The sequence below is a fragment of the Suillus subalutaceus genome, assembly GCF_016647625.1.
Source record: "Suillus subalutaceus strain FC151 chromosome Unknown DFJ58scaffold_54, whole genome shotgun sequence".
NCBI lineage: Eukaryota > Fungi > Basidiomycota > Agaricomycetes > Boletales > Suillaceae > Suillus > Suillus subalutaceus.
In genome coordinates this window covers 225,733-246,141 of record NW_024540303.1, presented here as the reverse complement: position 1 = coordinate 246,141, position 20,409 = coordinate 225,733, and the positions used below count along the sequence as shown (strand labels likewise).

At 45.4% G+C, this 20,409-nt stretch overlaps 4 protein-coding genes across 4 annotated transcripts; all 4 read right to left on the bottom strand.

Moving 5' to 3' along the window:
- Window positions 1–1,182: 1,182 nt before the first annotated feature.
- DFJ58DRAFT_613830 (uncharacterized protein) lies at window positions 1,183–1,332 on the bottom strand (the record flags this gene model as incomplete). Its single annotated transcript, XM_041380926.1, has 1 exon — window positions 1,183–1,332. A coding segment is annotated over one exon (150 nt), but the record flags the coding sequence as incomplete, so codon positions are not given.
- An 8,205-nt stretch (window positions 1,333–9,537) lies between these two features.
- Window positions 9,538–11,055, bottom strand: DFJ58DRAFT_841536 (uncharacterized protein; the record flags this gene model as incomplete). Its single annotated transcript, XM_041392721.1, has 5 exons — window positions 9,538–9,651; window positions 9,768–9,938; window positions 10,052–10,387; window positions 10,472–10,576; window positions 10,723–11,055. The coding sequence occupies 5 exons, from the start codon at window positions 11,053–11,055 to the stop codon at window positions 9,538–9,540; spliced, it is 1,059 nt and encodes a 352-aa protein (XP_041243861.1).
- Window positions 11,056–13,234: 2,179 nt separating this feature from the next.
- Window positions 13,235–14,697, bottom strand: DFJ58DRAFT_841535 (uncharacterized protein; the record flags this gene model as incomplete). The annotated part of the gene is made up of 7 exons (XM_041392720.1): window positions 13,235–13,528; window positions 13,682–13,723; window positions 13,784–14,011; window positions 14,108–14,242; window positions 14,295–14,317; window positions 14,485–14,601; window positions 14,637–14,697. 7 exons carry the CDS (start codon window positions 14,695–14,697, stop codon window positions 13,235–13,237), a joined length of 900 nt encoding a protein of 299 aa, XP_041243860.1.
- An 876-nt stretch (window positions 14,698–15,573) lies between these two features.
- On the bottom strand, window positions 15,574–19,530 carry DFJ58DRAFT_728071 (uncharacterized protein; the record flags this gene model as incomplete). The annotated part of the gene is made up of 11 exons (XM_041385550.1): window positions 15,574–15,858; window positions 15,894–15,942; window positions 15,991–16,580; window positions 16,633–16,908; window positions 16,965–17,241; window positions 17,828–17,969; window positions 18,024–18,052; window positions 18,100–18,332; window positions 18,387–18,593; window positions 18,738–19,363; window positions 19,425–19,530. 11 exons carry the CDS (start codon window positions 19,528–19,530, stop codon window positions 15,574–15,576), a joined length of 2,820 nt encoding a protein of 939 aa, XP_041243859.1.
- Between the last annotated feature and the right edge of the window lie 879 nt (window positions 19,531–20,409).

Here is a 20,409-nt window from a genome sequence, read left to right as displayed (position 1 = left end):
TCACCATTCCTGCAAGACGCTGAGAGTTCGGATTTGATGTGCTCTGCACTTGATTATCAGAATTCACCATTCTTGCAAGACGCTCAGATTTAACTTCATTCTCCTTCCCAGCTGCAGAAGATGTCCTCGATGGGTGCATGGGACAAACACGCGCCCACGTTCTGGTCAAAAGGTCAGCAAATATAAGGAGAAACAATGCAAAACTTACTGTGATGGCCAGGCTGGCCGCAAGCGCTGCATTTTGACACCTTCTCATGCCATTGGGGGGAGCAAGGACTGGATGTTGAGCTGACCCATTGTTTAGTGCGGTGGTGGATAGAGGGCGCTGTTGTAGAGGGGCAGTGGTGTAGAGTGAAATTGGAATGATGTGGTGGATTAGAGAAATCACCTCCCTGGCCAGATCATCATTGACAGGCCAATGTGTTTCCCTTGCGGAGATCCTCAACAATCTTATCTTCTCAAAATGGGTGCAGTCAACAATCCGGTCAGGACTGAGTCGCCCATTACAACAGTTGGACAGAGGTCAATAAGGTTGAGCGCCCAGTGCCCTCGCATAGTTTGTGCTCCTGTGGGCCCATTGTATGTTTTGCAAGTCTAGAGCAGATGGGAAGTCTGGGTGGTTGAGGGACAATGATGGGGATCAAACGACGAGAATGCTGAAGGGTGATGAATGTCACAGCACACTTTAGGAAGTACGGGAGCGCAATGTGAGCAGCCTTCCTTAGCTATCTGATGGGTCGCATGTAAGGGGACTTGAATCTATAAAATATTATTGCAATTATTGATACAGTATAGGAAAGTCGCACCTGCTGATCCGTTGTCAAATTGGATATTAAACACCTTCCGACGACACCAACGCCACGATAATCAGCGTTGATCAACAAGTCCATTGCTCGGTCCAGTTCATTCTCTCTCTTCTGCCTTGATAACCTCTCCAATGTGCTTGCCGGTTTTATTAAATCCCTCAACTGTGCATCAGTAATTATAACCTTAGGTGAGTTTGCTGCTGAGCCACTAGTATTATTGGTAGACTGGGCACTATCCTCTCCTTCCAGGTGCGCAACATCAATAGCAGTCAGTCAAACTATTAATTACACAGCATTTGGCAGCCGGTTGGTTATCTGGTGCATTTGTTGCTTTCTTTTTGCGCTCCTGACGCTTACGCTTATCTTCACGTATATCGTCGAAATACTCTTTTTCTGCGAACAGCAACGCAGTCCCTTCCAGCGTGCGGTCTCTGGCTGCACGACCAAACCACTGCCAAATGGCAGACAACCTGCACGACGCTCGCCACTGAATGACCAAAGTCACATCTGGTACGTCCATTCCCTGCATTTATTAATACTTTATTGACATCACAATTTGGGAGCCCCTTCAGTGACAAATCCGGATTATATGGGTCACCCGACCTACATAATATCCCGTGTAATACGGGCCAGCGGATTATGGGGCTGATGTTATGTATATACCCGATGTTGACGGGTGGGCCGGGAGGAAATATTATTTCCGATGGAGACGGGTGGGGCCCATCTATGCTGATGTTATATATATCATCGATGATAGCAGATGGGCCGGGAGAAATATTATTATGGAGATGGTTGGGCCCATGTGGGTAATATGTAGAGTAGGATTGACATATATTATAGACCTGAGGAGAGATGTATAGCAAATAGTATTATATAGACGGGTGGGCCGACGTATCAGTATTATTTTGTAGACGGATGGGCCGAGGGAGCGGTGAAATATTTATTAGATTAAGACAGGTGGGCCGATGTAGGGAAATATTAGATAGACGGGTGAGCCAAGGGTGGGGTGAATTATTTATTACATAGACGGGTGGGCCGATGTGGGGTAATAGTAGATAGACGGGTGGGCCGAGGGTGAGGTGATTATTTATTACATAGACAGGTGGGCCGACGTGGGTCATATTAGATAGACGGGTGGGCCGACATCGGGTAATATCAAGTACCAAGTACTAAAACCCAAAACCCAAAACCCAAAACCTGAAACCTGAAACCTGAAACCTGAAACCCGAGCCCTGAACACCCAGACTCGGGACTCAAGAGACTCAAAACTCAAAATTCAAACCCAACTGGAAAGTCATACATTTTTACGAGTTAAGAAAATTCAAATTGAAAGATGATATACATTTTGTCATCTGGAAATACCGAGTACCGAGTACCGAGACCTGATACCCAAGACCTGAGATTCGGCACTCGGTAGTCAGTGAAATGAGTACAGAAATACATAAGATACTACACATTAGTGTCAAATTTTGACTTGTGAATCACAAGTCTCGAGTCTCGAGACTTGAATCACCGAGTACTGACTACCAAGTACCAAGTACTGAGTGCCGAGTGCCGAGTGCCGAGTGCCCCGATGCGTTCAGGCATTCAATCACTGTCAGGAGGTGTTCCCTCATCCACCTCAGTGCCATCAGTGTTGCAATCAAGCTTTCTGCCGTGTGCTGAGTGCCGAGTTCCGAGTTCCGAGTGCCCCGATGCTTTCGGGTATTGACACCCAGATAGCCGTCACTCTCAAGGGCCCGTCAGAATTTAGATCATCTCAAACGGATGTGATTTGAGTGAGATATGAACAGAATACTATATACCGGGTGAATGTTGGCATCAGAAGTTCAATGCTTTCGATGTTATTGATGTCGGGTCTCGATGCTTTGGGCATTGACATGTAGATAGCCCTCGATCTCAGGGGTGTGGCAAAATTTAGATTGTCTGAAACAGATATAATTTGAGTGAGATATATGCAAAATACCACACACTGACTACCGAGTGCTGAGTACCAAGTGCCAAGTGCCGAGTTCCGAGTGCCGAGTGCCCCGATGCTTCCGGGTATTAACACCCAGATAGCCCTCGCTCTCAGGGGCCTGTCAGAATTTAGATCATCTCAAACAGATGTGATTTGAGTGAGATATGAATAAAATACTATATACCGGGTGAATTTCAGCATTGGAAGTTTGATGCTTTCGATGTTTTTGATGTTGGGTCTTGATGCTTTCAGGCATTAACATGTAGATAGCCCTTGATCTCAGGGGTGTGGCAGAATTTACATTGTCTCAAACGGATATAATTTGAGTGAGATATATGCAAAATACCACACACTGACTACCGAGTGCTGAGTGCCAAGTGCCAAGTGCCGAGAACTGAGTTCCGAGTGCCGAGTGCCGAGTGCCCCGATGCTTTCGGGTATTAACACACAGATAGCCCTCACACTCAGGGGCCCGTCAGAATTTAGATCATCTCAAACAGATGTGATTTGAGTGAGATATGAACAAAATACTATATACCGGGTGAATTTCAAGTGAGATATATGCAAATACTATATATTGACTACTGAGTGCTGAGTACCAAGTGCTGAGTGCCAAGTGCAGAGTGCCCTGATGCTTTCGGGCATTAACACCCAGATAGCCCATGCTCTCAGGGGCCCATCAGAATTTAGATCATCTCAAACAGATGTGATTTAATGAGTCCCAAGTGCTGAGTGCCGAGTGCTGAGTTCTGAGTGCCGAGTGCCGAGTCCGAGTTCCGAGTTCCGAGTGCCCCGATGCTTTCGGGTATTAACACCCAGATAGCCCTCGTCCTCAGGGGCCTGTCAGAATTTAGATCATCTCAAACAGATGTGATTTGAGTGAGATATGAGCAAAATACTATATACCGGGTGAATTTCAGCATTGGAAGTTTGATGCTTTCGATGTTTTTGATGTCGGGTCTTGATGCTTTCGGGCATTAACATGTAGATAGCCCTCGATCTCAGGGGTGTGGCAGAACTCACATTGTCTCAAACAGATATAATTTGAGTGAGATATATGCAAAATACCACACACTGACTACCGAGTGCTGAGTACCAAGTGCCAAGTGCAGAGAACCGAGTTCCGAGTTCCGAGTTCCGAGTGCCGAGTGCCGAGTGCCGAGTGACCCGATGCTTTCGGGTATTAAAAGCCCTCGCTCTCAGGGGCCCGTCAGAATTTAGATCATCTCAAACGGATGTGATTTGAGTGAGATATGAACACAATTCTATATACCGGGTGAATTTTGGCATCAGAAGTTCGATGCTTTCGATGTTTTTGATGTCTGGTCTTGATGCTTTCGAGCATTAATATGTAGATAGCCCTTGATCTCAGGGGTGTGGCAGAACTCACATTGTCTCAAACAGATATAATTTGAGTGAGATATTTGCAAAATACTGACTACCGAGTGCTGAGTGCCGAGTTCTGAGTGCCGAGTTCCGAGTTCCGAGTTCCGAGTGCTGAGTGCTGAGTCCCAAGTGCTGAGTGCCGAGTGCTGAGTTCTGAGTGCCGAGTGCCGAGTTCCGAGTTCCGAGTGCCCCGATGCTTTCGGGCATTAACACCCAGATCGCCCTCGCTCTCAGGGACCCATCAGAATTTAGATCATCTCAAATGGATGTGATTTGAGTGAGATATGAACAGAATACTATATACCGGGTGAATTTTGGCATCAGAAGTTCGATGCTTTCGATGTTTTTGATGTCTGGTCTTGATGCTTTCGAGCATTAATATGTAGATAGCCCTTGATCTCAGGGGTGTGGCAGAACTCACATTGTCTCAAACAGATATAATTTGAGTGAGATATTTGCAAAATACTATGTATTTACTGACTACTGAGTGCTGAGTGCCAAGGTCTGAGTTCTGAGTTCCGAGTGCCAAGTGCCGAGTGCCGAGTTCCGAGTGCCGAGTGCCGAGTGCCCCGATGCTTTCGGGTATTGACACCCAGATCACCCTCACTCTCAAGGGCCTGTCAGAATTTAGATCATCTCAAACGGATGTGATTTGAGCGAGATATGAACAAAATACTATATACCGGGTGAATTTTGGCATCAGAAGTTCAATGCTTTCGATGTTTTTGATGTCGGGTCTCAATGCTTTTGGGTATTGACATGTAGATAGCCCTCGATCTCAGGGGTGTGGTAAAATTCAGATTGTCTGAAACAGATATAATTTGAGTGAGATATATGCAAAATCCCATATACTGACTACCAAGTGCTGAGTACCAAGTGCCGAGTGCCAAGTGCCAAGTGCCTTCCGAGTGCTGAGTGTCCCGATGCTTTTGGGCATTACCACCCAGATGGATAGCCCTTAATGTCAGGAGTTCACAGAATTCATATGGCCTCACATGGACATATGAGGTAATGTAGGACATTCTCAACACATCAGGAGACACATAAAAACACATCATAAGGCACTACATCATGTCTTCAATAGTCATACCTATGTGTAGTATGATAGTGTGATCTTTAATATACTGTTCAGGCTGACACTCATCAAGTATCACAGGTCTATTGTACAGACTTAGAATAAAATACAGTAGTCTTAACTTGATAGTCATTACACGATAGTCTTCACTTGATAGTCTAATATAATTGTTGATTACTACATAATACATAAGCTGTGAGGGTTAGGATTATTATGGAAGATATGACAGTCATGGTTATTAAGAAAGCTTATATTATGCCTAGCAAGTTAAGACTATTGAGTTAAGACAATCATATCCTTAGTCTAGTAAGCACTGTCAAAGCTTGTGACCTTCTGGTAACCGTGTGGCAAAATCATATTTTGCTGATGTATATATCTTGTGATTGTAACTTTCTTGCACCAGTGCACAGTGATTGCCTTGAATTTCGAGTTTTTTTGTATTTAGAGATACATACCACTGACAGATACTGTTTCAGGGACTGGAACAGTACACTGGAAGCCAATCTATCATATTATACATAGGTGTGATCATAGCAAACCTGATGCAGTCCCTGATGATGTGTTTTTATGTTTCTCCTGATGTTTTAGAATTTTTCCCACACAAGGCTGACAACAAAAACATTGAACCTGCGAAGCTCAGACACACCCAATAAATTGTATTTTGCTCATATCTCCCTCAAATCATGTCTGTTTGAGGCAAAATATGATTCCCCAACATCCCTTTGATAGTATATGCAATATATAAGGATACTAGGACAACAGGATTTATTCCTGTTGTGCTATGTGCTTACCCTTGGTGCAAGGCCTGACATCAAAATCACCTGATATATAATATGTTGCTCATATCTCACTCAAGTCTTATCCGTGTGAGACGATCTGAATTGTGACAGGCCCCTGAGATCAAGTTCTATCTGCTTGTGAATGCCTGAATGCATTGAGGCTAGACATTGCAAACATGGAAAGCATTGACCTTACAATGCTGAAATACACACAGTATATGGGATTTTGCTCATATCTCACTCAACTCTTATCCATTTGGGATGGGCTAAATTCTGCCAGACCCGTGAGATCTAGGGCTATCTGCATGTCAATACCTGAAGGCATCGAGGCTTGATATCAATAACATCAAAAGCATCAAACTTCTGATGGTGAAATTCACTTGGTATATAGTATTTTGCTCATATCTCACTCAAATCACATCCGTTTAAGATGATCTAAATTCTGATGGGCCCCTGAGAGCGTGGGCTATCTGGATGTTAATACCCGAAGGCCTCGGGGCACTCGGAACTCGGAACTCGGCACTCGGAACTCGGCACTTGGCACTCGGAACTCGGAACTCAAAACTCAGCACTCAGCACTCGGTAGTCAGTATATACATAGTATGGTGCAAATATCTCACTCAAATTATATCTGTTTGAGACAATGTGAATTCTGCCACACCCCTGAGATTGAGGGCTATCTACATGTTCATGCCTGAAAGCATCAAGACCCGACATCAATAACATCGAAAGCATTGAACTTCTGATGCCAACATTCACCCGGCATATAGTATTCTGTTCATATCTCACTCAAATCACATCCGTTTGAGATGATCTCAATTCTGACGGGTCCCTGAGAGCGAGGGCTATCTGGGTGTTAATACCCGAAAGCATCGGGGCACTCGGCACTCGGAACTCGGCACTCGGAACTCGGCACTCGGAACTCGGCACTTGGCACTCGGAACTATCTACATTCTGACAGGCCCCTGAGAGCGAGGGCTATCTGGGTGTTAATGCCCGAAAGCATCGGGGCACTCGGCACTCGGCACTCAGCACTCGGCACTCGGCACTCAGAACTTGGTTCTCAGCACTTGGCACTTGGCACTCAGCACTTGGTAGTCAGTGTGTGGTATTTTGCATATATCTCACTCAAATTATATCTGTTTCAGACAATCTAAATTTGCCACACCCCTGAGATTGAGGGCTATCTACATGTTACTGCCTGAAAGCATCGAGATCCGACATCAAAAACATCGAAAGCATCAAACTTCCAATGCTGAAATCCACCCGATATGTAGTATTTTGCTCATATCTCACTCAAATCACATTTGTTTGAGATGATCTAAATTCTGACGGGCCCCTGAGAGCGAGGGCTATCTGGGTGTTAATACCCGAAAGCATTGGGGCACTTGCCTCGGACTCGGAACTCGGAACTCGGAACTCGGAACTCGGAACTCGGAACTCGGAACTCGGAACTCGGAACTCGGAACTCGGAACTCGGAACTCGGAACTCGGAACTCGGAACTCGGAACTCGGAACTCGGAACTCGGAACTCGGAACTCGGAACTCGGAACTCGGAACTTGGAACTCGGAACTCAGAACTCAGCACTCGGCACTCAGCACTTGGGACTCGGCACTCAGCACTTGGGACACATTAAATCACATCTGTTTGAGATGATCTAAATTCTGATGGGCCCCTGAGAGCATGGGCTATCTGGGTGTTAATGCCTGAAAGCATTGGGGCACTCTGCACTTGGCACTCGGCACTTGGTACTCAGCACTCAGTAGTCAATATATTGTATTTTGCATATATCTCACTCAAATTATATCCATTTCAGACAATCTGAATTCTCCCACACCCCTGAGATTGAGGGCTATCTTCATGTCAATGCCCGAAAGCATCGAACTTCTGATGCCAAAAATTCACCCGGTATATAGTATTTTGCTCATATCTCACTCAAATCACATCCGTTTGAGATGATCTAAATTCTGATGGGCCCCTGAGAGCGAGGGCTATCTGGGTGTTAATACCCGAAAGCATCGGGGCACTTGGCACTCGGAACTCGGAACTCGGAACTCGGAACTCAGAACTCGGAACTTGGAACTCGACACTTAGTGCTCAGCACTTGGTAGTCAGTATATTTTATTTTGCACCTTTCCCAAGTACATACCCTTAATTTCAGAATGAAGTCCAGATGAAATCCAATGAAGTCCGAAGGACTTCCGGAGACTGGCTACTCTGATGGAGTGCTGGAGGACTTCTGGATGAGCACAGGACCTTCCGGAGGAGTATAGAAACTTCTAGAGAAGTACAGGAAACTCTGGAGGAGTTTCACCTGCTGCATAGGGTCCGAAGATAAGACTTCTGAAGGTTAGCTTCCTAGATGGAAGCACATGGAGGAGAGACTGCAAGGGACAGAATCCAAAGCAGGATCAGATAGGAGGAGTGGTCCAGAGGACAGGATGTCTGAAGGTTGCGCCATCTGAATGTTCAGATGTCCAAAGGTTATGATGTCTGAAGGTCATGATGTCCAAAGGTTACAATGTCCAAAGGTTTTGATATCCGAAGGGTAAGATGTCCGGAGATCCAAAGGTCCGGAGATCCAAAGGTCTGGAGGTCAGCAGGAGTGGACAGGATTATAGGACAGGAGAATAAAGGCTACCATGGACAAGGTCTGGAGTAGAAGCAAACAGAGGTAGGCTACACTTAGGTGGAGTCGGAGATAACAGGAAGTAGACATAAGTCTTGGAAAGACAGGAAGTGCCAGAAAGGCAAAGGTCCAGCTTAAGGAATCAATCCTTAAGCTTGGATAGAGATGGAAGGACAAATCCAAAGGTTTGGAAGTCCAGCCTAAGGAACCCTTCAGGTTGGACTCGGATCTCAGTACACTTCACTTGATTTTTGATATCCGGGACTCCATAGTCGGAACTTGAGTCTTGAATCTCGGGTGTCGGGTGTCGGTTGTCGGTTGTCGGGTGTTGGGTGTTGGGTGTTGGGTGTTGGGTGTCTGGGTGTCGGGTCTCGATGGTCAGGACTCAATATTTGGGACTCGTTGGTCGGGACTTGATACTCGATTGTTGGGATTCAATGGTCGGGCATTGGGTTTCAGGACTCAAATCTCAGGCTTTGGGACTCGGGTTTCAAGACTCGGTAGTCAGGACTCAATGGTCGATTGTCGGGATTTGATAGTCAGGGCTCGGATATTGGTACACTTCACTTGATTTTTGGTAGTTGGAACTTGGCATTTGGCATTTGGTAGGCTTGGATGATGTTGGCTTTCAAAGATCTATTATCATATATTGCTCAATGAAATACCAGACGATCGGAAGTGTGCTGGACATCACATATTCATTTGTCGAGACCCGGGTCTCGGAACTCGGTACACTTCGCTCGAGTTTCCACTTCACCCCTTTGCAAGGCTCCATGCCATACTACATCATTAGATGACTTTGAATTATTACCTCCATGATATACAACTAGCTGAGCTCCATCATGTCTACAATTATCATTCTCCTGGGCCCACCGTTTATATTATATACCCCTACGTCGGCCTACCCGTCTATGCAATATATGTCTACCATTGGCCCACCCGTATATAATAAATCTTTCACCGCTCCCTCGGCCCACTCGTCTACAAAATAATACCAATACGTCGGCCCACCCGTCTACAAAATAATATTAATTCGTCGGCCCACCCGTCTAATATGATATATATCTGGGCCCACCTGTCTATGTGATAACAAGCACCCTTGATATACCCGGCTATTTGATACATATCTACCTTGGTACACCCATCTACATAATATCCAACTACCTCGGCCGATCCGTCTATTGAAAATTCATGTCCATCGGCCCACCCATCTACTTTACATATTCCCCACCTGGGCCAACCCGTCTCCATCGGGAATAATAACACTCCCGGCCCATCCGTCACAGTCGAGGATATATCTACCTTCGGCCCATGGTCCGCTGGCCCGTATCATACGGGATATTATGCACGTCCGTTCACTCGTATAATACGGAGATATGTTACTGCAATATGTGAATTTGGGCCGTAACCCTCACCATTCCAAATGCCTCTGTGGTACACAGACCCCACGTATCTCTAGCAACGAGGTTTGTGACTTCGGCTGCCTTAAATCCAGTAGTCATGTCGGAGTTGAACCATTTGACGTTGTTTCGTAGATCTGGCGGAAGACGTGCCTGCAAGTACTTCGTGGCATTTATTCCTTCTTGGATGCTGTCGAAAAAAACGAGGAATTTTGGTGGTGCCGTATCGTCTGATTTCATGCTGGTAGGTATGAGGAACGCAAGATCTGCATAAGACGCAAGTGAGTATTTGATTTTGCGGACTCCGATCTTGATGTTTGGACGGTCGGTGGATACATGAACAGTGACAAGCTATTCTGGTCGGATGCGAAGGAGCCTGCGTATGTCTCTCAGAGCATCTGATGTGAGTGTTGCTGATGTGATCATGAAAGGTACCTGGCACAGTAGGATATAACGCAAGCACTCTAGTTCCTTGTACTCGGACCGAAAGTCTCCCCATGTCACAATGCAGTGTGCTTCATCAAAGATGACACCAATTAACTTCGACGCAAAGTCAACGTTTCACAACAGCTTCTCGAACTCTCCGCCTGGTTTCATCAGCTGTTCTGGGCTGGTTATAATTGCACAGGTAACGTGAGTCTTCGATTTCCTGCAGCAAACACAATGATTAAAGGTTCATAACTAACAGATGACCTTTGATTTACACGGAAATTTGCCCTACTCGCTGTCTCAGTAGAGATCGAGATACTTTGTATACCGGCTTTTTCGAGGAAACTGACACTTTGTTCCCCGAGCTGGGTAAGTGGAGTCACAACAATCAGGATGCCCGTGTCTTTGATAGCTAACGGTGACCAGAACGCAAGTATTTTTCCCATCCCTGTCCCCGCTATGCAGATAATATCGCGATCATTTTGCAGGAACGCATCTGTGACTTTGAGTTGCCACAAGCAGGCTCTCTTGTTGAAACAATCTTGAAGCTTCTCTCGAATGGCAGAGAAGTTAGGAGCTTCTGCCGACATATGACAAAAAAGGATAATATGTCGGAATATCATTTTATTTAGCGATACAATATATTTAATTCAATTCCCGCTGACTCTTCTGGGTTTTGCCACTGTGGCTGCCCTTGTTTACAAATGTTTTGTGCCAGCTGTTGTAGGAGAGGTTGGGGGGATAAGGTTTGGCTGGGTTTGAAAGACTTGTGCATGTTTCCGCTTTACACTACCGCACTCGGATGTCGCCCCCTTCCTCTCCGGCAAGGGGTGGGTAGGAGCCTGTGACAATGTTCAAATACATGTTAAAGCAAATCTTACTCCTCATGTATGCAGGCGTAGAGATTACTTCACAATGAACAGACTGCCCGTCTTGACTGATTATTTGTCACCCGTCACTTGGAACAGTACATTCCACAGAGGATAGACAACATTCCAAGGTGTGTTAGAGTAGATGTCACTACTCGATGGATGCCGAGTTGCATACAAACAATAATGTCAGAGTCGTGCATATCAAATTTTTATTGAACACAACCCTACATCAGATCATTTCTTCAGGTAGGATCAAAAGTGTACAATTTTGATTGAGGTCAAAGAGTCCATGGTAGTGACAACATTTGTAAATGATTCAAACTCTGGTGTAACGCTGTAAGCATACGTAATGGTAGTGCTAAATTGTAATCTCATGCAATCATTGACATCTTCACAATTTAAATTCTTCTGGGCCCTCAGCCCGAAATTTCTGCACTTTGACTTCATTGTCGCGATGTAGACGAGGTCATTATCATGAAGAGAGACAATAAGTTCACATCAGCCGGGAAGATAACCCTCCCGGATTTCTGAGAATCACCCTTGGCTGTAGTATTTGACCTAGTATTTTGGTAACTACCACTTTAACCATAGACACTTTCATTGGCAACTGCCAGTCCGCTCTTTTGACCTAGTGCTGTGGCACTTGCCAGGTCCCTATTTGGCTGTATGTCCTGGCTTTCACAGCCGCATTTTTGGTATTTTTGAAACTCAGCTGTTTGTCATTCCAGGATACATTCCACATTTGGTGATGGATGTATTTATATGTTATGACCGCAATTTTGGCTTCCAAAAGCGGAAATTCACAAAAACACATCCCATTTTGGTCACCTACTGATATCAGGCCTCCCCACATTATTCCCACACTCCGCATTATCGCATTTTTCAGCCACACAGTGTGGGAATTACCCCACAACACCCAAAACATCGCCCAATATGGTACACCCCACAATTATAATTATTCACACACCCTCCCCACCTTGCTGCAGCTTCACCACTACACCACAATAGCTCCCCATGCATATATATGTATAGTATAATATAATAGACCGCTTTTTTTGTCTATTTGTGTGCCTGCTCCTCCTCCAGGGAGTATTCAGAATAGCCTAGGGTACAGAACACTTTCGCACTTTTGCCCCTTTGATAGGGAAGTGCTCTATGGTATTCAGAACATGTTTTTGAGTATATATGAAGATATTCCCATCTTTATTTGGCCCCTTGAGGCGCCCTACATCAATAGATATAGCATATATACACAAATACACAAATATGTTCCTATGTGTTTATTTCTAGGTGAATAGACTTGGAAAAATTATCCCCAGCATCTATTCAACAATATGAACAACGTATGAGAAGCCCTGGACCATAGAGCAAGACCCTGTGATGCAGTATACCTGCCCTCTCCTGGTGGTTCACCCCCTGTGAAAATTTTTCCTGTAGGACCGGACCTTCAGGATGTTAGGGAGTCTATTTCTATGCATATTTAGAGTATATCTATCACTTAGCTGCTCTAGAATATCAACATGGTCCTTCTACAGGAACAAAAAGACACAAAATCGCATTTTTGACATTTTTGATATATTTCAGTATCTTGCCCTTGCATACATAGTCCACCTTGCTCATTTATCATCAGTGGTACATATATAAATGTGTTTGATGCCCAGGATCAGCTCACAATAGGCCGCAGTTTTGAGGTAGTGCATATACTTACTATTTCTACTGATAAGGGGCCTATACCTTCAGAACATCGAGATGTAATAATCAGACAGCTGGAACACATTTTAGATATACTCAGTATCATAGATCTACAACTGTAGAAAGATCCATCAAATATTGAGTGAAAGGGAAGCAAAGGAACATATGTGTGAAAAGTGACAATTACCACATATTACACAAAAGTCTAGTAGGTCGTCTTCCTAGATGACAATGATAGATCAAAATCACTATGTGAGGCCGAGAAATGTTGTCCATGCCTTTGTTTTGTTGCTTTATCTTGCTTCAAAGTTTTGACCTCCTCCAAGAGGGCGGCAATTCTTCGCTTCGCTCTAGCATGAGGAAACATTTGAACACCAAGTGACGGCTCCACAGGAACAGTCGGTGGCGGCAGTGTTGACGGGGGGTTATTCTCGGATGGCATACGTAGAAGTAATTGGGAAGGACAGAGGGCGGGAAGGTGAACGAGGAATAAAAGCACCTATGAGGTCTGATGTCTTATATGTTTGCCAAGTGCGCTAATGACCTAAGGACTTGAATGAGTTGTTCCCGAATTAAGCAGCAGAGGATTGCCTTACTTGGTAGCCTGTCTTGAGCCTTAATTGGCGATCTGGTCACAACCAGTTTTGCACACCCTGATCTGATATGAGTGTTTCTGGGTCATTTTCTCAAGCCTCTTTAGGTTAATTTAAGGAACGATGAATGTCAAACGTCTTAAATATTACAGCATGCTTACTTCCGATCCGGGTGGTGACTGCCAGTTCCTATCAACTCCATTGTCAAATCTACCAGGTGGCCGCTGCCTTCTGAAAACAACTTGAAGACTGTACAGGTTACGCCGCTGTGAACTCCGGCAGGACTCGGACATAAGGCAAGGGTATGAGACATTTTTGTACGCATTTGGCTCGGGCTTTGATAAGGGTGGTGGCAGCCGCATCATGTCATCATCCAACGTCATACTAGCCTTAAGAAAAGAGTCGGCAGGAATCCAGTCAGAACCTATCATGATAGATGTAGTTTCACTTATATGGCATTCCCTCAAGAAAGAGGCATTGCTTACTACCACTACAAAAATCCTGATGTCGTTGACTTCAAACAAGAAAGTGAGCACCTCCTGGTCAACAAGCTGACTCGCCGGAGGCTCCAACTCGAACACAACGGAATGATCACCTCTGAGTTTTAGACTATTTCCTTCCTGTTGAACCATGCGTTAGGCCACATAACGTGCTATACGAGGAAGGACTCACCGAGTCAGAAATAGTTACCTCGACTATATGATAATTCAAGCACTCAGGGCGGGATGTGAAACTCAACTTGAACACGGGCACTCCTAGAACTGATACTCTCTGAGAGGATCACAGAATTCAGTGCACTTTTCAGCGCCACAGGTGCCAACCTGCCGGAAGTCTTCTCAGACAGCGTCAAGTCAACAGTGACCCTTAGTGACACTCAGAGCCTCTGAGATATCGCCTCTGATGTCAACTTGAGCATCCATGAGGTAGACATTGTACGTGTGAAGGGTGATAGGCTTCCGAGGGCCAATGGTCATCAAAACTGGCTCCCAGTCTCAATAATACTTCAGTACACACCGACAGCCTTCCCGTTAAGATCAACAGCAATGCTTACTTGTATTGTGGCTGTAATCGCCATTCTGAAGATGCAACTTCCCGTGAACTTGCTCCAGTTCCCTCCCATAACCAGCTGATGTTCAGGAGGAAGTGTTTTAAATATGAAGTTGCCACGCATCATTTGGTTTAAGAAGGAATATGAAACCAGCCCAGGCCGTCACCGTTGTCAGTTACACTAGTAGGACTGAAAAGGCAGAGATCAGCTCGATAACCAAGATTCCAAATGGTCCATGAAGAAACGTACACTCCCGGATTATTCACCTTTGATTCTGAACGTCAGGATACTGCCCAAACTACTCGCGTTGGTTGAGTTGAATTTCAACGTATGACTCGGACTTCAGGCAAAGAATCTAGCATGTGGCACATTGGGTGTGAATGAATAGATGGGCAAGCGTACCTCTGGGGAGACAGTCACCTAGAAAAGCAAGACACCTCTGAATGTTGGAAAGGTCATTCTGCAAAGCTCACTAGAGTCAGGGTAACACACTTCTATGGTTCCCACGACTACCGTGACAATGTCACGGCCTCATGACTCACTGACTCGGATGGCATATATGATTATACAGGCAGAGTGAACACTGAAGATCATTGATGGCTGTCTGCATGCGCTTGACGCTCACCGATCACTTCATCGAAGTACTCGTCCTTGACTCATCAGAAAAACAATGAACATGGCCCGTTTGAAGCCTTGAAACAAGTACACTGGTAGGCAAGGACATGTGACTGTGACAGCGGCCACCTGATTCATTCGAGCCCCAAGGAGCCAGAGGCTGCTGATAAGATTCAAAATGAGTTGGCCACTGTCAGACTGTCCGAGTCACGCTAAGGATGTAGTTTGAAGCAGAAACTTTGTCCCTGGGAGATGCCGCGGCCAATCTAGTATATCGAATAGAACGCATCAATATTCCAACAGACATTCGGTAGGGTTGTACAAATCACTGAAGTCGGGCCTATCTCTAAACGAGAGTTCGTCAAACTCATACTCAATGTCCTCCTCGAGGTCATCAAACCCGTCGTCCGATTCTTCCTCGCCCTCGATGTCATTATGTTCGCCCTCTGATTCCTCATCAGCAAGGTCAACGTCCATCGGTTGTTCATCATCAGCTTCTTCATGGTCCTCACCATCGCCTCCACCTTCATCGACATCCATAGCCTCTACCAGTGCATGGAGGCCAAACAGTCTCTAACAGTCCTCCGCAAAGCTACCGGATGTCCTACGCCCAAATCGGTGTAACGCAAGAACATGTCGTGATCAACAAAACTAGCCCTGGCAGGTAAGAGTTCATTCAGTCTCAAGAAAACGTGTTGCACTCACATCCCAACGTAATACACTTCCCAGTCATCTAATTCCCCATTACGACGTGCTAGTGATTTTCCGTGGCGAAGTGAGCTTGAACCGCGCCCCGAAGTGAATGTAGGAATTAAATGTGTTCCTCGAATCACTTGGCCGGGATCAAGAAATCTGAATGCGTCATGGTCCGACTCATCAATGAATGCTACTTTAGGAAGGCGAGCGCGTTGCATGCCAGACCCATATGACATCAACGGTGCGAGCCATCTGACATGCAGAACCTCGAGTTGCTGTTTTTCGGTTTCACCACCACCTTCAAGCCAAGTGTCCATGTGATAGATACCCAGTATACGAGCGTACCAATATGGGTGGGTGGGAGCGCTTTCTCCTGAAAGCACCATCACGTCTCCATGTGTTTTGGGTTGATGGTGTCCATACTCGCACCTCATGTCATATGTCGTATAATGTATCTGCATGGTCTGAACTGAATAGACAGTATTGTTAGGAATGATGACCGTTTTGCGTTCCTGGTCTGTGAATGTGTGGTCACAGTGACTAACGTCCAACTTCTTCAGCCTATACAGAATGTGATCCTTCAACCTCGGGATGAAGTTCTGCAAGCTGTCATGAGTGTCCAACTAGCAGAAAGTGTAATGTTATATATACCTTGATCACTGGATCACCATCATTTTCCTGGAGGAATGTGAACAACGAGATTGGATTATTTCTACTTGTTGAGATAGAATGATGGTCCTGGATCAACGACTCGGACGTAGCAAGAGAGTTGGTCGGATATTCATTACTTGAGGAGGACATATCTGCTGCTTCCTTGATTTGCCGTAACACACGGCGCTGGCGCTCGTGCTTCTCTAGCTGCGCTGGAGTATCTAGTTTGCAAGTTAGTGGATAGAACACTTTTATAGCTCTATGCGCCAGCTCCCCCTAACCAATAACATAACTTCAGAAGTATTCTTGAATAGGAAGAAGACAATGCCTACGATTTGAGTGGTGAAAGAATCAGTAGTCCCAAAGAACTTAATGGTTTGTGTGTAATCACCCATTGCGTGAAACTTGTAGGTGTTTAGATTGAACTTTTTCACCCTCGGCCCACCATTAGATGCTGAAGAAGCGCTGTTGTATCCAACACATTTGGCGAGCCATCGCTGACGAGCCGCCTTCTCTTTTGGTAATTCTGAAGTGTCAAAAGCAGCACAGGTAGACTTGCAGAACTTCTGCAACTGCCTCGAGAGCTTTTTGAATGTTGAGTCGAGGAAACTAAGAGTCAGTTCTGAATGGATTCTGAGCTTGGCAAGTGCATGCCATTGTGCGAACCTATATAAAAGAGACTGCACAATCACGTCATGATGGCAGGAAATAGCCCTTCGAACACAGGTATTGCACACTAAATAAAGGGCATCAGCGAACTACACAGGTAACAGTGAAGTAAAGGAATAACCTGCAAGATGTCTTTGAAGTCCCGAGCGGCTAGTCTTTTCATCTCAGACGTGTTATTTGAAAAGATTCAAATTACCCCATTACCAAACGGTGGAATCTGACGGAATCTTTTGGTGTGATACTTATTATTAGGCAGTAAAGCACTGTACAAACACTACCTACCTGGAGTCCAAGGTTGCAACTAGCTGAAGTCCCTCTGGTAGTGCATAAAGGATCCTGATGAGGTGAGTAAACAGTGCCTTCCAGGTTCCCAGCTCACATTTGTGCATAAAGTCCACGATGAGCATGCGAAAGGGGTTAAGGCCCAGTCCTCCCAGTTTCTCGACGAATTTATTCTATGGGTTACTCATATGAGCTGGCATGGCAGCATAAGGGACAAAAGACACTCACTATGACAGGTACCTACGAGCCCTCTCCAAGTGTCTCTTGAACCTTCGTGCCATCTACAGTGTTTCCCCATTGATAAATGTACTCTTGTGCCTTGACAACATTCGTTTCGACATAGACTCGAACATTACTTATATGGCTCCTCATATCTTTGACGAGGCCTAGAGAAGCAAATAGATTTTTCAGCACGAGGCAACGAGGGCAGGGGCACGAACCCATGTCCTTCATAGTGGCAATTAACACCCTGAGACTTGTTGAGTAATACACTGAATACATAAAGATGGAACGCACTTTTCAGGATAGTCGGCGGAGTATGTGAATATGCGAGGAAAAATCCTGCAAAACACTCCGTCGGCACACTTTAACACAATACCATGGCAGTATGAGTGAAGAAAGTCTGTATCTAGTAAGGTATCCCAGCATCCATGAAACAACTCTCGTCGACAGTGAGTGTGAAGGGCAGCCATGCCAGATTTTGATATCCGAGGCAAGTCGCTCAGAACATCTTTAATCCTATCAGGCAACTGATGGTGCAAATATCAGTGTGACTTTAAACCTGTGACAGTAGGAACACTTACCGAGGGAAAAAAACCTACCAAGTGACATGCGCCGGACTTTGGTGCGGAACGTGCATACTCGGTCAAATTTCCAAAGTACATATAGAGGGGCCAAGCCTTCGCTGTTCCAAAATTTGCCAGATGTGTGGCATCCAAAAAAAACATAAGGCCAGCAATTATGCGTTCCAGTGAACATCCGGGCTCCTTAGGAAGTTTCTGCAACTCGTCCTGGGCATTCAGCCAAGAGTCAGAAGTATACAATTAATCAAAAATTCATTCTTGATGAGCGTCCAGCGGATCCTTCCATAAGCGCTTGAAAGGTGAAAGATGAAAGGCACCCGCTTGCATGTCCATAAAAGCTGACCGGATTACTTGGATGAGAGGGCGAAAATGGAACCCTGGAATGGAAAAAGGTCTAGCCTCGTCCTCCCTCAATTTTGTAGGAATCTTGATTGTGACACTAGCCTCAATCCAGTCGTCTGGAAATTTGACTTGAGTCTTCCTGCCGGGGTCGTGGTCCATTTCTCGTAAACACTTCTTCACTGAGAAGCCCTCCAGATGCTTTCTGTCAAAATCATCCGCCAGTATGACTTCCTCGACAAGACGGGCGACTTCGCCCTCAGATTTCTTACTACTACCAATATTCATCCAAGACATGAGACGATAAATTGTCATGTTCGGAAAAGGGTAGGGAGGTGGGAGAATGCCAGGTAAATCAGTCTCTTGCACAATGGTTGGACATGTTGTTGAAAGTAGCGAAGACGGGACACACTCGTCTGGCTCAACAGATGGGCGACAAGGGTACAGTCGGGAAAGTCCAAGGGAATTGAAGTTGGTCTGAAGTGTATCCCGTAAAGTTAGTAGAACCCTCCGGATTCTAGATTGTGCATTTTGAGCCGGCGGGGTATCAACATTATTCGAGTAATTGGCATCCTCATCAGCAGGAGGAACATCCTCAAAAGGTCTAGGTATTCGTCCCAGAGAGTGTGAAGGATCTTCTGAAGAGTGAAGAACAGAACAAGTAAGTTATCAGTCGACTGCGGGAGCCCAAAGACATACCCAAAACATCAGTCTGGGATGTGTTGTTGAAGCCGTCATCAGCTTCAAACTGCTGTTGCTCTGAGGGTTGCTGAAGGTGCTCAAGACCCGCTGCTCTGGGAGGCATGCCAGCCTGAGTCTTGTGCCCGTTTGACAATGTGCACGGAACAATAGGTTTTGGGTGGCGACTCTCCACGCGCCGGACTGGCGACAGTTGCTAGATATTACGAAAGGTATGCAACGATTGCCAGTGAGCCTCTGTTGTTGAGACTCATTGTAGGAAAGACTGCTCACCGACTCCGAGTCAGAACGGGTTAAGCCTGGTTGCACTAGGCGCAGCCTCCCGGAAGTTCGGGCTACTTGTTTTGCCCTCTCTTGTCTTTTCTGGTGGGCAAGAACTGTGGAATTATGGTAGAATCGGCATGTTGCACGATGCCTACTAAGCCCTCGAGTATCGGTAGTTGCTTTCTCCCAGGAGCAGCCTGGAGTATTGCAGGATACCATCAGATGAAAAATGAAGAACGAAAGGAGGATAAGCCATGGACTATTGCTCCACATTTGCCAGCATCTCAGACTCAGAAGGCTGGCTCAAGCCAGGAGTAGTCGCTATACAAAGTTCAGGTTGGCTGCTGCCACCTTATCCGATATGCCTGTGACAAGTCAAAGCCCAACCGAGTCCCAGGGAGTGCTACTATTAATGGACTTGTTTGGCCTCTTATCATACGACCTTACATAGTTTAGTGTTGTTCGCGTAGAACTGAAGTGTATGACTACTACTTCAAGCAATGATATATTAATGATATACCATCATGATCTAGTCAAGATACTACAGACCGTCACTAATAAGTCAACGATGACCTACTAAGGAAATTCACTTGTTCTCCTACTGCCAGCCGAGGGGAAACAATGTTGTACATATTTCAACATTTGAGTATACTATCATTAGACTATGCGTATTCCTTACACCATGATCAGTATCACAAAACAGATGAAATTATGACAATAA